Source organism: Acanthaster planci, linkage group LG06 (assembly GCF_054643075.1).
Source record: "Acanthaster planci isolate LZ-2023a linkage group LG06, COTS_SCS, whole genome shotgun sequence".
Lineage (NCBI taxonomy): Eukaryota > Metazoa > Echinodermata > Asteroidea > Valvatida > Acanthasteridae > Acanthaster > Acanthaster planci.
The window spans coordinates 5,679,092-5,695,233 of NC_141782.1; the positions used below are offsets into that span (position 1 = coordinate 5,679,092).

The 16,142-nt window shown below is 41.1% G+C and overlaps 1 protein-coding gene across 6 annotated transcripts in view; it reads right to left on the reverse strand.

Annotated features, from left to right (window-relative positions):
* LOC110987750 (uncharacterized) overlaps positions 1–16,142 on the reverse strand; it is a 523,067-nt gene that overhangs the window by 40,789 nt on the left and 466,136 nt on the right. For all 6 annotated transcript variants that reach the window (XM_087138265.1, XM_087138261.1, XM_087138263.1 and 3 more), the window contains one exon: positions 3,546–3,664. In XM_087138265.1, coding sequence (XP_086994391.1) covers positions 3,546–3,664 — 119 coding nt within the window. The remainder of the gene's footprint in view (positions 1–3,545; positions 3,665–16,142) is intronic.

The window sequence follows — 16,142 nt, forward strand, 5'->3', positions numbered from 1 at the left end:
ACCTCAAGTGTACCTGGTGCGATCGGTTAGTGTGGTGCTTGTTCTCAGTTGCCGGAGCTGCCGATTATATCAGATCTCTTTGAAGATTGGGGGATTGTTAGACAGTCTTGTTTATTTAAGAAGTGGTAGATTATAGGGTTAGGGAACCCATGTGAACCAGTTAATTGGGGAATTAGCGGAGCTTAGACTAGAAGGATTGTGCGCCGTTGTTCCATGCTTGTTGGCATAGCGACGGTTGGTTGCAGTCCTGGTCTGGGAGCTTGCTTTCCTTGTTGAGGTTTACTGGGTGCAAGTTTTCATTACAGTCTAGTGAGGACTATTATAATCGCCTTCTTAACGCACCTGTGTTATTTCATAATTTAAAGGGGGTGACGCTTGTTAGTCACCTTGAACCTTGTCGCAGTTTGGGAACTGTGTTGCTTAGTAAGGCAGTAGAGATTATTGTTATGTAAGTCTACCCTGTTGTGTTGTATAACTGCAAGGATTGTATTTGCTTGTGTGGTCAAGACTTATCGGTTATAAGCCATCGGTAGATTATTTATTTAGACTTGAGGGTAACCCTGATCAGCGTGAGGGTTACCCTGATCACTGTGAGGGTTAATTGTGAGGGTTACCCTGAATGCTGTGTGGGTTACCTTGGTGTAGGTTAAGGATAAGGTTGATTAATCACGTTCCTGGTGCAGTTGACCACGTAGGACTACCTCCCCGTGAGGATAATTTTGTATATAATTAATTGCTGTTGTATTTAAAGGATAACTGAGCACTAACATTGAATAAGCAATCATGTAATTGCCTTACAAATCACTGGTCACCGTGAGATTTAGTTCAGTCCTGTATCACTTGTATTAACATAAACTGTAATCATTATTGACACTGGGATCAATTACCTAATCACAGAGCGGTGGTAAACTTCCACCAAATGAACAGCCCCTAAGGCATAGTCCACCGTTCGTTAACTGATATCCCCCCTTGCGTTTGGATAGCCGCCATTCTTGCATAAGGTTAAATAAATATATTTGTGGGGTTTGGCCAGGTCAATTCTATCTCCAATCAGGCCAGTCTGCTGGGCTGCACAAAAAAAGTGTCAGTTGTTCCGCCACAGTATACATTTCCGACTGCGAACCAAACCAAACCAAACCATGGCGCTTGAAGCATTGGTAAATTTCCACCTCCTCTTTGTTGAGAGGCAGAATCCTTGTGTCTGTTTTATTTTAAATCATACAATTCCTTGTCAACTTCAAATGATGTGGTCTGAATATTTTTTATAAAGTATACCTGAATGGAATATCGATGATGAATTCTGAATGCTTGCCCCACATTTATCTCCTTCCTGGCCCGAGCTCTAAACAGGATTTTGTAAAAAAGCTTTGCGTCATGACTTCATGATTTGCTGATCATAATTGTTACAAACTACTATTGTGTAATGTCCATACTTCAATCATATCCAAACACTTTCTTTGAAAATTATGGTTTAATGCTGAATAAGCGTAGAAAGTTAAGGATTTACAGTAAACTATAACATTGAACGGTGGCGTAAGCCGATGTTAATATTTTTACCCTCATCCTACTAAAAAGGAAATCCCATGGTGCTCCCCTCAAAACGTACAAAAATATAACAGAATCTTGGCATTTGTGGAATAATTACAGGTGTTTTTCAGTTTTAGGGCCCACAAGGGGACGACTGTGCCACGACGCACAAAGCAATTAAAACGAAAAAAGCTGCAGAAACCAAACATGAAGCATTTTCTCATGGACGATGGCATACTCAGTAACCATATAAGCCTGTCATAGGAAAAAACATATGGCCGGTACAGTCATGCTGCCACTCCATCAAAGTTCTTACATAGGCCTGAAGTACTATGTGACTGTACATTGTTGATGTGATTGGAGATGAGACAAACGGAAGACAGGTCTACACTGTCCAGAGTCAAATCAATTGTTATCTAAAATGAAGTATGTCTGCCACCTCTGAATAAATATTCAATTATCTACGATGTGAATATAATGTTCATGGAACAATATCAAATACCCGGAAAAAAGTATCTGAGTTGGTTGGCGCGTCAACGCGGTCGAACATGCATGCAAGCATGGTTACCGTGTTCCTTGGATTCCTATAGCTAATTCAGTGCAGTTTTTCGGACAGGGAACAGACTATCTGGAAAAGCTGAGATTGCGTGCCGTGTCATGCGAAAATTCCAACTTAACGGCTGTTCAATGTACGATGGAATTGTTTTATGGCAAAAGAACGAAACTACGAAAGCATTCGAATCTGAACGAAAACTTAAACCATAAATGTACTGATCCAGATGTTCACACAATCCATCATGTTTTGAAATGTCAGTAAGAATTGTAAAACAAACTTCACGAAACAGGGATTGAATTCTGTGCCCGCGTCATGCCTGCTGTTTGGGAAAATTGGTGGTTTCGTTGGTGGGATACGCTCGCTGACTGTTTTCGGACGACTTTACTATCTGAAGCAATCTAGTGGCAGCGTGAACAAGAAATTTTGCATGCCCGTATCAGTTTGCTGACGATCAAGAATCAATGAATTTTGTTTCCCTGTAGTGACAAGAAATATATTACTGCTATTAGTTATCTATGTTTGGTACAAAATTAAGACATTCCTTTCATGGTCAATTGCAGGCCGAAAGTAGCCTGGTAGCAATGTTTTTTTCCCGAGCCGGGAATCTGCAGAATATCGGACATATTAATGACTTAACTTGGTAAGTTACATGAACCTTGCATATTGCATTCGTCCGCGGGCGTGCCTGGTTGTCAAGGGGTCTTTTGTTTGGCGGGGACTGGCATGCTCTCCTGATCGCGCGGGATGTCCGCGGCGCGGAACGGTTGGTCAATTTCGCGATGCCGCCTAAATGAATGTAAGTTGCATAAACCTTGCACATTGAATTCGTCCGCGGGCGCGCCCGGTTATCAAGGGGTCTTTTGATGTGTACCTAATGGCCATTTCCCATCCTTAAACGTTCTAACTCTCCAAATGTTAGCAACTTCGCCGGACAAGTTCAGACCTTCATTTACAATCAACCCAGACAAACAGACTGTGCTGTAGTACTTGAGTCTCACTTTGGCTCACATCCACTTGTTGACAACACAAATGACACATTTCTGCAACTTTTCTCACCATTGGGAAAACCCTGCAAGGCTACATATTCTAACTCGATGAATTCAACCTAAATTTCATGCTCGGATGTTTGTGTACAAGTATATAGCATCTGTTGACATATCAGTATTACCATTAACAAAACATTATATAACAATGATGTTTTTATCACATAATATCAACATTTTTCATCTTGGGAATGATATAAAAAAAGTGTCAGATTATTAACAGAATAAATTTGTGTTTTTACCAGGCAGAAACGTTTGCTGTAAAAGGAAACACATTTCTGCCTTGAATTAAATCAACACAAATTAGAAACAGTTTTTAGACTGCAAAACTAAGACTAGTCATTGGAAAATAAAATGATAGTGGTTTGATAGATGGGTCCAATGATACAGAAAAATAGATGAAATTTTTATTTGCTCACCTTCCAAGCCCAGATGCAGCAAGTATGAGATCCATTTCCCGTTTGAAAGATTTCACGAAATTGCCGATTGCAGTAAAAATATCACTTGAGTCTATCCCTCGAGGCTCAGCAAATCTCTCCTGTCCCCCCCAAAAATAAGATAAAAACAAGACACACAAATACGTAAGCATGGCTAAAGCAGCTTCTTGAATTTACCACAAGAGAGAAAGAATTTCCTTTATTATAGCTGTATCAGATGATTCTCTATAGTGTCATTTAAATTTCAGGAATTTGTATTTATACAACAGGAAAAGTATATAATTTTCCGCAACCAATTTCAGAGCTTTAAAAAGTTATTATGAAAGTCACATGCACCTCAAGCAATCAATTTGGAAGGCAGGCTTTGGTCTAATTTAGATTTTATATTAGGAACCCTGTATATTACTGTCAGGAAATGGAAAATTGTATATTTGTGTGGGTTATCTTGCATTTCTTATTCTGCTCCCCTCGTTCCCAGGATATTTTCCAACCTTATGCAACTCAAATGGAACTATCTGTGGTATGCAATGGTGGGGGTCATGATGTTTACCCCACTTGCTAATCCAGTCCATTGTTTTAGGGGAACTTTCCCACCATCCTGACAAAATATTTTTAGAAACAGAAGGTCAGTTTTTATTGTTTGGAAGATTCATCAAACTGGAGGTTGCAAGTTGTTGGAACCTGGGAGAAAATTTGCTGATCTTGCTGATTAGCAGAGTTACACAATGAACCTTCAAAGATTTGACCTATGGGGAAGCTTATATGTAAATCAAACTTTGAGGAAGCTTTGGTCAAACTTGCAAGTGACCAATCATATTCTTGATGGAAATGTCCATCAAGAGACTCTAGCAGGCATTTAAGGGCCTACGCCAGGGTCAGAATTCAGTCTGCACCACCACCTAGCAGACCATTGGTCAACAGCCCGACACTCAAGTCTACAAAGTAGCCATATGGGGTGAGTTGCTGTCCTTAGTAATCTACCTGTGTGTAACTTGATTTTCAAATTTATTTAGATTACTTAAGATTATATACTGTGTTACTTCTCATGTTGATGGACTTGTATTGTTAGCTTGTTTTTATGATCAATCCCAATCATGGCATTCACATCAAGTTATTTTACAGCATACTCTTTTCTCCATTTGTTCTGATTACCCCCTTGTTTGGCACACTCGATTCAACAATATCCTAGTTTGTAATTAAGGATGTTTGCACACCTTGTAAAGATAAATTTCTGTTCTTTTATATAGCTCAAGTGGCATCTGTGTTAAATTGTGTCGAGGCAGATGTAGCCAGTAGTAGGAGAGAAGCCAAGTTAGCATATCCAGGTTAGCTCCAGAATTATATTTATATTCCAAGCAGTTTCACACTCTGAATTTGGAAGTGTTTTTACGTGATTTTGTATGCCAGATTGGAAAGTTGGTATATGTTCACCAACACAGATTAAGAGGTTTTACTTGTGCACTAAGTCATTTTAGATGTGTTGTGTGAAGACTACCCAAGAAAGTGTTGAGTAATTGGTCACATTCCTTCAGTGGTCCAAACGGTTTAACAGCTGTGTTTTGGTTATAACAAGAACTCAAGGCTATACACTCCAACCACAGTGTATGACCCATGACCTTATAAAGATTCACATGGTAGCCCACCTACAGGGCACTGTGGTCTAGCCATTATTAAGGGTGGATCTAGAACCATTTGGTTGAGGGGAGGGAATTTTTTTTGGGGGGGAGGAATTTGGAATTTTTAAACATAATTGTTTATGGGCTTTCTGAACTTGTTTTGTGCACACAAAAATGCTTTAGAAAGGAAAGGAAAATAAATAACAAAAAATGCCTTTCACTATTTGTCCAAGCATTTGTTTTTGCTCCAAGGAATTGCACTTACTCGCCATGTTTTCTGTCTCTTTTTGGGAAGCTTTCTTTGGGAAAGAACGTGGAATGCTCTATATAGTCCGTGTTGGATCACACCTGGATGTGAATTGAACCAACGTAATTGTGGTGGAAACTTTTGGGTCAGATGGCCTACTACCTTTACTGCAATTTACCATAGACAGGTTTAATAAGGATGGGGATGGCTTTTGTTGGATTTTGGAGTTCAAAGAAGTGTTATGTCGGAGCTTTAATGTCGATTTTTGACAATAGAGACATGTACATGCATTGTGACTGTGTAAAACGTCACCTGAGTTAATGTGCAAGACTTACGGCATTTATTGGATTGTGGGATTAGATTTGGATTTTTTTTCTGACGTCAGTAATTTAACTGTAACCACTTTACATGTATGGGATTAGGTGTAGTTACCCTGGAACCTTGGACCGCTTATTGTCAAGTTTAGTAGGCGTGCGGGGTTGAGACTGCTTGCATCCCTGACCTGTGTAGCCGGCGCTACCTTCATGCCTATTCAGTTAAATGTATGTTGTTTTGCAAGTAAAGTGTGGCATAAATTGGTTATTACTGTTTAATATTCATTGTGTATGTATACTGTGTAACAAATTTACAACACCGCCTGTCCGACTCTTTGCAGGTGGCCTCAGTGTCGGGGCCTGACTACTACTATACAGATACAATAAACCCTCTGGAAGGAAGAGAACTGAAAAACACTGGCTGTACATGTACTCGTGAACCTGTGTGGCTGGCCCCCCTCCTCCCCCCTTTCCACCGCGCAAAACCAATTAACAAACGCACATTAGACACAGACCAGACAGTGCATGATAAAGACCACCGAAGTATCATTTTGGAATTGATTTATTCCCTACGCAACAATGGTGAAGGGAGACAGTGATGAAAGTGCGGCCAATGGTGCACAAAAACAGGATAAGACAAATGATGGGAAAGACAATGTCACTCCCAGGCCCAGCATGGAGAAGGGGCGGCCAGAAAGAATACACTGTCTAAATGCAAAAAATTGGCGGCAAACCCGTCAACAAAACCTACGCCTAGTAACACAGAAATTGCAAAAACATTGAGCCAACCGGCCAACAGCAAGGAAGATTTGAAAGAAGACATACACACCATCAAACAAACCCACCAAGAATTTGAAGGTGGGCATGACCTCTCTCATCCTACCTTCTCTCAAGCACCCTACTTTTATCCGCCCCATGATACTGAATGGGACTATGGCAATAATCATTACTCATACCCGATGGAAGAATATCCGGTGGAAGCACCATGACCACAAGATGCTCATGAAAGGTCAAAGTGCGAAAGCGCAGTCATGACTGTTGTAAACAACATGGACAACAATGATCACGCTGTGGGAGCTAGTACCACTGTCACCAATGTGGATCCCGTTGTGAGCAAATTTGACGAATATCTTGCAGAGTTTATGACACTAACAGAAGAAACATGTGAAGCTCTGTATCTGCCGCACTAGCCGATGGTGTGAACAAAATGTTTCAAAAGGGCATGGATTATAAACTGTTTTGCAAGAAACCAGCTGAGATTAAGGGCCCCGAGAATTGTGTTGAGCTTCACAGCAGGTTGAAAGTGACAAACTTGTACATAAATTATTGACACACTAAACCAAACAGTTTGACGAAAGAATGAAGATCATTCAAACTGCTGTATCCAAAGTGGGTTGTTGCCTCGTGGAGATCGTTGACGGTATGTATAAGCAAGTCAACAAGGAGAATGACAGTGTCGTTCTAGGTGTCAATGTTACCAATGACTTGACTTTGGTAGGCATGATGGGCCTAGCCATGCTGGGTCAGTTTCCACAACATTTGTCTGCGCCACGGAGAGTGTATCTGCATTATGAGAATCTCTCCTCATCTGATGTAGAACACAATGCCTACTTATATGGTGGGAATCAGAATGTAGAAAAGATGAGAAAGGACATTGGAGAGTCTCACAAGACAGCTAGCCAGTTGCGCGCCAGCAAATCTGCCTATACGTACACCAGGGGAGCCTATCAATACCCCCACTACAGAGGGTATCTCCCACGCAGACAGTATGGTCCCGGTCCCATGCGTAGAGCCAGAGATAGCCATCCATATGGTGCTCTGTAACCATTTCCTCCAAGGGTTGCTACAGGTGGGAGACGATCTGGAGGGTGGCAAGCTAAGAAGGCATGTCCAGCTTCTACTTGATCACATACCCCGTCGACATAGGCTCAAATGTAGGCTTACCTGGGCAGGATATTGTTGCATCACTTGAATCTGAGGACAAATCCATTGAATTTTATGCTTGTAGATTTAGCCAGTATGTTCACAAATGGAGTAATACTACTTCTGATAGTGAAATTTTGCAGACCATTTCAGGTTACACAATTGAATTTACAGATGGTGATCCACCTGTTTAGTGTAGTGTGCCAATTTCTAAATTTAGTCAACAACAAAGTTTGGTAACAGATAAGGAAATCCAGAACTTTATTGAGAAACATGTCCAGGAAAAGACTGTCGGAGACGATGGTGAATTTTTGTTCAGCAAAATACCCGGTGTGTAAGAAAAATGGCACCCATAGAATTATCTTGAACTTTAACAGTTCAACCTCAATGTTGAGTACTACCATTTTAAAATGGAGATGGTTGATATTGCCCTAAAGCTGATTTAGGGTGCTAAATAAAGGGTGCTTTATGGCATCGATAGACTTGAAAGATGCCTACTATGGTGTTCCAGTGCACCAAGAATATAGGAAATTTATCAAATTTATTTGGAGTGATTCTTTGTTCCAATTTACTTGTCTGATCATTTCATTTCACTGTGTCCCATTTCCATCAAATGGGACACAGTGTCATAGGTTTTCTTGACGATATGCTAATGGTAGCAGGCACTGAAGTAGATTTGATTTCTTTGGTAACATTTGTTCTGAGAACCTTGCTGGAACTTGGCTTTGTGCTTAATTGGGACAAATCAGTCCTTATAGCATGTAAGCAGATAACCCACCTTGGATTTGTTATTGGCTCATGCTATTGACTAACGAATGTTAGATTACCTGAAGATAAAGCTCAAAATGTAGTAACCTTATGCAGTGACCTGGCAGACAAGGTAACAGATTCTATTAGAAATGTGGCCAAAGTAATAGGTAGCATTGTAGCCTCCTTTCCTGCTGTGCAGATTGGTCCACTTAGATACAGGGCACTGGAACAAGCAAAAGATGAAGCACTGAGATTCCACAATGGGAATTTGATGCACAAATGATCATCACTGATGCCATGAAATCAGAATTACATTGGTGGACAGATAATTACCATCACAAAGAAGGTATCTTTTAAGAGGCATTGCTGACATCTTACTACAGATGCATCTTTGTAGGGGTGGGGTGGTGCATGTGAGACTGAGCAATTTGGAGGTAGATGGATGCAAAGTGCAAAGTGGGAAGTTTGTGTCACTCTTGCTGGACAGCACAACGACCAATGTTGCTTATTTAAATCACATGGGTGGTAGAAAACCTAAGTTAAATAGTGTAGCGAAAGAAATATTTGTCCCAAAATATCTGGCTTTCTGCTTCCCATTTGTCAGGAACAAAGAATGTCCAGACTGATTTTGAAAGCAGGCATTTAAGTGATAGATGCGAGTGGTCATTGCATGAGGGTATGTTCAAAAGACAGGTACTAATTTATGGTAGACTAGATCTTGACCTCTTTGCGGTCAGGTTAAATGCTAAATGCAGTGGTTATGTCACTTGGCTTTATGCATATATCTTCCTCCTTTCAGCCTAATTGGCTGAGTGCTGCATAGATTGAGGTCAGACCAAGGGATGGCAATAATTATTGTACCATGTCGGCCCACTCAACCATGGTTTCCTGTCTTTCTGGAGATGTTGACAGAGCAGCCTTTACTGTTACCCCAAATGGACAAGCTACAAACTCTCATATTTAGCAGCACCCTACACCCACTAAGGAAAAAGTTATCTCTGATAGCAGAACGTTTATTACGAAAGCCTCGTGACATTCAGAACTATTGGAGCAGGCTAGATCAATCATTCTCAGTGTATGGAAACCTGGAACCCACAAGCAATACTCAGTGTACATCCGAAAACGGAACTCATTTTGTTTGCAGAGGAAAATTAATTGTATTTTGCCATCTATCAATTAAGGGATTGATTTCTTGCCTCAGTTGTTTGATGAAGGCCTTGGTTAAGGAGCGTCTTCAAAATTGGGAACATTCCGGTTTTGTTGGACCATTCCCACTGGAACGCTGGTGTTCCATCAGAACGTGCCCACATCACAGGCACATTCCAAACCATTCCAGGCAGCGTTCCATTGGGAACATGTGTTCCCAGTGGAACGGTAGTGCAGTTACATTCACAATCGGGAGGAAAGATTTTTGACATTCATTTCCTGGACCTTGTGTGCTGGAGTGCAGCATTTTGTGATTTATTCCTCATGAAGGTTAACTTGTCACCCATTTTTCTTGTCCATATTCACCATGGCATAGCTTACCATGCAATGACTCTACAATATATCTGGACACTGCTAATTTATAATGTTAACAGGCAATTAACATTGTCAGGTTTGATTGATAGAGGGAATTATCATCGCAATGTTTCCACACATAAGTATTCCATCATATCAGAAACAATTTAAAAACATAACTTATATCAAATATCATGGAAAAGTTTGAACTACATGACTAAGGCAATTAAGCTCAATATTGGTATTGCAGCCTAGAGCCCAGTGATACACACACCGACATATACATGTACTCTGCATGAAGTCAGCACGTAGTGATTTTCACTTTTGTATCTCAGTTAACAACAAATTTCCATCATCACATTTCTATCTTAGGTTTACTTACAACTCTCATTCAAAATTAAGCCGATCATAAAGGCAAAGTTTATCTATGATCATTTGTCATAGCAGGTTCTGTTTTGGGACACTGGATAAGATTTGTACATGGTCGATATGAAGCTACCTAAATGGGGACGTTCCGATGGGAATGTGTGTTCCCGTCCGACTGTTCTCACAAAATAACATAGCCTTCTGTGTGGAACGTCGCATTCCCAACAGAACAGCTGACTGTTCCGGAATGAGAACACAGAGTTCCAATGGAAACATTCTGACCATTCGAAATGTTGACACACTCCCTAAGTGTCCCTAAAAGCCCCTTGAAATGTAAAAAGTCAATGAGAGAAAATAAATATTAAAAATTTAAAAACAGGATGAATTTTGTGCCCCTATTTTTTTTGAAATTGTAACACCCCCAGAGTTAGGCCATGCAGTTTCTTAGAAATGTGTGGGTTGCTTGGCAGCACTTGTGGGCAGGTTGGTAGCAGAACTTGCAACCAACCACAAGAGTCCTTGAGGAGGAGCAGATGAATTCAGTGGCCAGTGACCCTCCACTCCACTTGGCTACTGGACTCAACAGAGACTGTTCTGTTGTCTCTGTGATCTCTCCTTGCATTGAAACCTGCCACAATTACATATTCGTCCCTGTCCTGCTCTAGGTGAGTTTGATGATACTTTTGTCTTACGTTCACGCCTAGATTGAAGTGTCTGTTCTTATCTCAAAGTTTAGACCAAGTCGTCATTGGTCAATATCATATTGCGTTTCTGAAATGCAGTCATTGTAATTTTTGGCTGAGAATGTTTTCAAAGAGTAAAAGAATTTGTGCACAACTTAATTTAAGCCAAGGTTCACTTTACAGGTTCTATCCATGTTGACATCTGTTTAAGGTTCTGTTGTTTCCAGATACAAACACCATTTCTTTTACAATATCTTCCATGATCTGTCCAAACAATCTGACTTCATGGTCCTGAACACTGAATTAATTCAACTTGCTGTATGAGTTTCCATCAATTTGGAAGTTTACCATTCTCATGTAAAAGACCTCTGGCGACTAGTCTAAATTAAGTAAAACTTAATTTAGAAGGAACTGACTCCTAGGGTTACTTGTATAATATTATTTTACTTAGGTTTTTATGATATATTACTTCTACCATACATTGAATAATCACATTCTCTTGACTAAAGTGAAGAGAGGGATATTTCCCTCTTGTGCAAGTTAAGTCTTTGAATTTGCAACATTCTTTTGTGTTTCAATCGTTTGACTTGATTCACCTTTAACTAGTTTACCATAGTTCCATATATTCAGTAGTTAGTTTTTCTTTATTTTATTTTTATTCTTATATCGGGGTGTTTAATCTTTTGATATATGTACTCCTTTTGCTTTGAATCGATTTGATTGCTCAGGACTTTGACTATTTAATGTTTAATCTTAATTAAGCTTTATCTCCTGATTATGAGTCACTCGTATTTCCCGAACTGAGTTCTAAAGTTTGACGCAACAGTTGTAACCTTGTAATTCCTAAGACACAGGTCTTGGTATAGTGTCCTTGTAGCACCTTAGTCATTTCTGTGTAGACCAACCCACACACACAAATACAATACCCAGGTGGACGAGGGCATTGACCAGCACTGGTAACCATGACAGCCTTACACACAGTGCAGTGTTTTAAAGGGACTTCCACTTTTGATAGTCCATACAACTATTTTACTTAGTATAGTTAGTACTTCACTTGCCACTTGGCTACTGGACTCAACGGAGACTGTTCTGTTGTCTCTGTGATCTCTCCTTGCATTGAACCTGCCACAATTACATATTCGTCCCTGTCCTGCTCTAGACAAAGACACCACTAGTACTGATGCACTAGAGTAATATCAGTGAGCCTATTGAGCTCCATATACTGTTGGACAGTGGGTGACTTGCAGCAGAGTCACATGAATTCTGTTCCCCACACCTGATTTACTCAAGCTGGGGAAGGAGAGTCTGTGCAATCAAGGCCTACACACCATCAGCACTTAGCCAAAGATCTTCGGAATTCATTCCAGCCCCCTTGAACTGCAAGTCCTTTAACCACTTCATGCCGGGTGACCCGTTTTTGAGCACATAGGCTTTATATGCAGAGCCAGGGAGCCCAGAACTGGGACAAAGGAATTGGGCCTTCTAACAAAAGACCATGCTCAGCACAAAAGACTGAGCTGCTGGGCATTACCTAGATTTTTTCGCTCTCAATAGTGGAGATAATCCAGCCTTGTTTTGAAACAGTATACCACGGTTTGAGGCATTTAGTGCTAGCGGATTACCACCGGGGACAAAACCTCTCCACCACTGCAAGGATGAGCCATACAGCACCACTACCACCACACAGCTAATCTGACCCCTATTGAAAAGAGGTCAGCAGTGCACTGTGCCGGTTTCGGGTACAATCTTACGTAACACCGCACACTCTGGGCTCTTTTTCCAAGGCTTCAGGCCTGGCTGGAATATTCAGGAATCAATGAAGGTCACCTGTCAGCTATAGAGTAGTCCCAAAGAGTCCTTTATGTGGGTATTAATGGCCATTAAATTAAATGATGAATTTTTGAAAAATTCGAAAACTTGAAAAGGACTCGTTATCTTCTCTTGCTCAAGAAAAATCCACCCGGCAGCAAGTGGTTAACTGCAAGCTCCCCAGCTTCTTGCCAAGTGAAGCCAAGACAAGTCATCCCCGATTTTCAACACATCTTCAAGCTAGGCCCTTTATTTTTGTTGTTAATTAATAATTATCTTCTGTGAATAGAATCCCTGGGGTTTTCTTGTTATTTTAAAATATATATCCATTAGAGTGAGGATATTTGTATTTTCGTACAGCGTGCGAAAAACTGGAAACGCACTAATCTCCACTGGTTGGCTGACAATAAAATGGTGTAAACTAGTAAACAAATAAATAATGTAAGCTAGTGTTATGATTATCATATTATACCCGCTACAAATTCAATAAAAAATTAAGTGATGATTAACTAAATTAATTAATAATTAACTTAGTTGAATGAAAAACATTTAACGCCACAGTCTTTGTGTGAGGCAAGTTTGAGTATGATACAATATATTTAAGTGTTCCAAGAAGCCCGCTTGATTCTGCATACTAAGTCAATGGGAGAAATTAAATATTAAAAATTCAATAAGAAATCAAGTGATGATGTCACCATTACCTTCAATGAAAACATATACATTTGTAGTGCACAGTAGATGTATGTACATGTACCCTTACCTGACCACGACCAGCAAACAGGTCACAAGTTCAGGTCAAAGTCATAAACCCCATTAACTGCGTCTTACAGAGGTCACTGGAATTTCCAGAGGCCCAACTCATTATCGTAAATATTTCTTCAGTTCCTTGATCTAATATACATTATAACTTGTTGTCCTTACAATAACCTTTCAAATATTGGAAACCCTCCTTTGACTAGCCACTCTTAGTACAGACATGGTAGTGTGCACATCCATATTTTCCTTTGCATATGGAAATAAATTGTAGTAAGTGAGCCAAGTAGAACTGAGCCGAGTCATCTAAACTGGCGACCCAGACGTGATCTTCCAAGTGTTATCAGTATCAACGTAGTTGCAATCATGCCTGATACTACCGGTGATTCAAGCCCAGAGATGGGAGGTTCACCTTCAACCTCTCAACCAACGGCCCCGTTGCCTGTATCTGCAGTGAACTTGAAACTACCGCCATTTTGGCCAAATGACCCGGCCTTGTCATTCACACAAGTGGAGGCGCAATTCCTCACGAGAAAGATAACTATGCAGGACACAAAGTTTGCGTATGTTATTGGGTCACTGCAGCCCGAAGTGGCACAAGCAGGTAAATGCTCTCATTAGCCAACTCATGAGCCAACAAGGCAGGCGAAGGACACGGGACCCAACTCCACCCAGACCACGCTCATCCTCTCGTGGTCGCAGCCCATCACATGCCGGCAAAGATTGCTGGTACCATTGGCGTTACTGCACTGATACAAAGCGATGTGTCTCCCCATGCAGCTACAAACCCCATCAACATCAGCAGCAGCAGGGAAACTCCGATGCCGGCGACTAAAGGCAACAAGTCCACCTGGCACCGACACCAACTGTTACCTATTCTTTATCAGTGATCGAAAGAGTGGGGTTCGGTTTCTTGTGGATGTAGGAGCCGAAGTGAGTGTTGTGCCCCCCGACGGCCAAGGATAAACGCCAGCCTCAGTCTTCACCAGTCAATCTTCAGGCGGTAAATAAATCTCCCATAAGCACATAGGGTGAGAAGTGACTTACAATAGATGTTGGTTTGCGTTGGGAATTTCGCTGAGTTTTCATCATTGCTGACCTGCCTCACCCAATAATTGGAGCAGATTTTCTCCAACACTTTGGACTGCTTGTCGATGTTCAATGCCGCAAACTCATTGACACAACCACAAGCCTCACTGTAGCAGGAATTCAGTTAAACACCATGCCCACCCCAAGCGCATATCCCTACGAGACACTCATCAGTCATTTCCCTGAAGTGACTCGTCCTGTCTACCAAGCCAGGAAAGTAAAACATTCAATAACCCACCACATCGTTACCAACAGGCCCCCAGTTTCATCCCGCCCACGTCACCTTACTTAATGCTGCCAAAGATGAGTTCAGTCATGGTCATCACCATTGCATATGGTTCCCAAGACCTCTGGCAATTGGAGGCCGTGTGGTGACTATCGTGCCCTTAACAGCATGACAGTTCCTGATTGCTACCCAATTTCCAATTTACATGACTTCACCGCCAACTTGGAAGGTAAGGGCGTGTTCTCAAAGATAGACTTGGTACGCACATCTGTGGTATGAAGTACATTTTAAAAAGATTGAAGCTTGCTGAGGGTCAAAAGTGCTGCATAGAAAAAATGTGTACAAAGTGAAAGGGGTTTTGAGGAGCAGAAGAGAGGTCATCTGTCTGATTGACAACAGAAGAGAGGGTTTTTCGCATTCCTCTGTTAATCTGAACAAAGGATTTACTGCACAAACCTGATGGCGTAATTATTTCATTATGACCATTTGAGTCCAAGGTTTCAACCCAATCAAGCATATACTTCAGGAACTAACATGCATTAAATATAATGTAATTTGACTTGTCACCTGATGACATCATCATTACATGAGGTCAATATTCGTCTAAATCACTTCCCTTTCAAGACATCTGCAAGGTTTGAACCCAATTGGACATATACTTCAGGAGATGTAGCGTATTCAATAGTGCCTCTTTAACGACTTCATGCCGGGGCATTTTTCAATGTTGATGATGCTGGGCCGGCATGACTATCATTTTTTTCCGTTTTCAAAATCCTTCAAAAATTCATCATTTCATTTAACGGTCGTTTATAGCCGCACAAAGTAATCTTTAGACAAACTTAGAGTAGGTGACTTCCATTGATGCCCGAGTAATTCAGCCAGGCCAGCAGCCTTGTAAACAGGGCCCAGATTGTGCGGTGTTGTATAACTTTGTCCCTGGCGGTAATCCGCTCGCTCTCAACGCCCCAAACCCTGGTATAGAAGGCTGGATTATCACCCCTTTTGAGAGTGAAAAATGTCGGTAATGCCCAGCAGCCTGGTATTTTGTTCAGAGTATGGTCTTTTGTTACAGGGTCCTGTTTCCTTTGTCGGAGTTCGGAGACCCCGGCCACCCATATAAACCATACGTCTCAGATCCCGGAGTCCCCGGCAGGAAGTGGTTAATGTCATGTGACTTCTCACCTTGTGATGTCATCATCACATCAGGTCAGTATTCCTCTTAAGCACCTGAAGAACCTGATCGGACATGTACTTCAGGAGAAACAGGACCTTAAAGAATGCACCTCTTAAGTCATGTGACTTG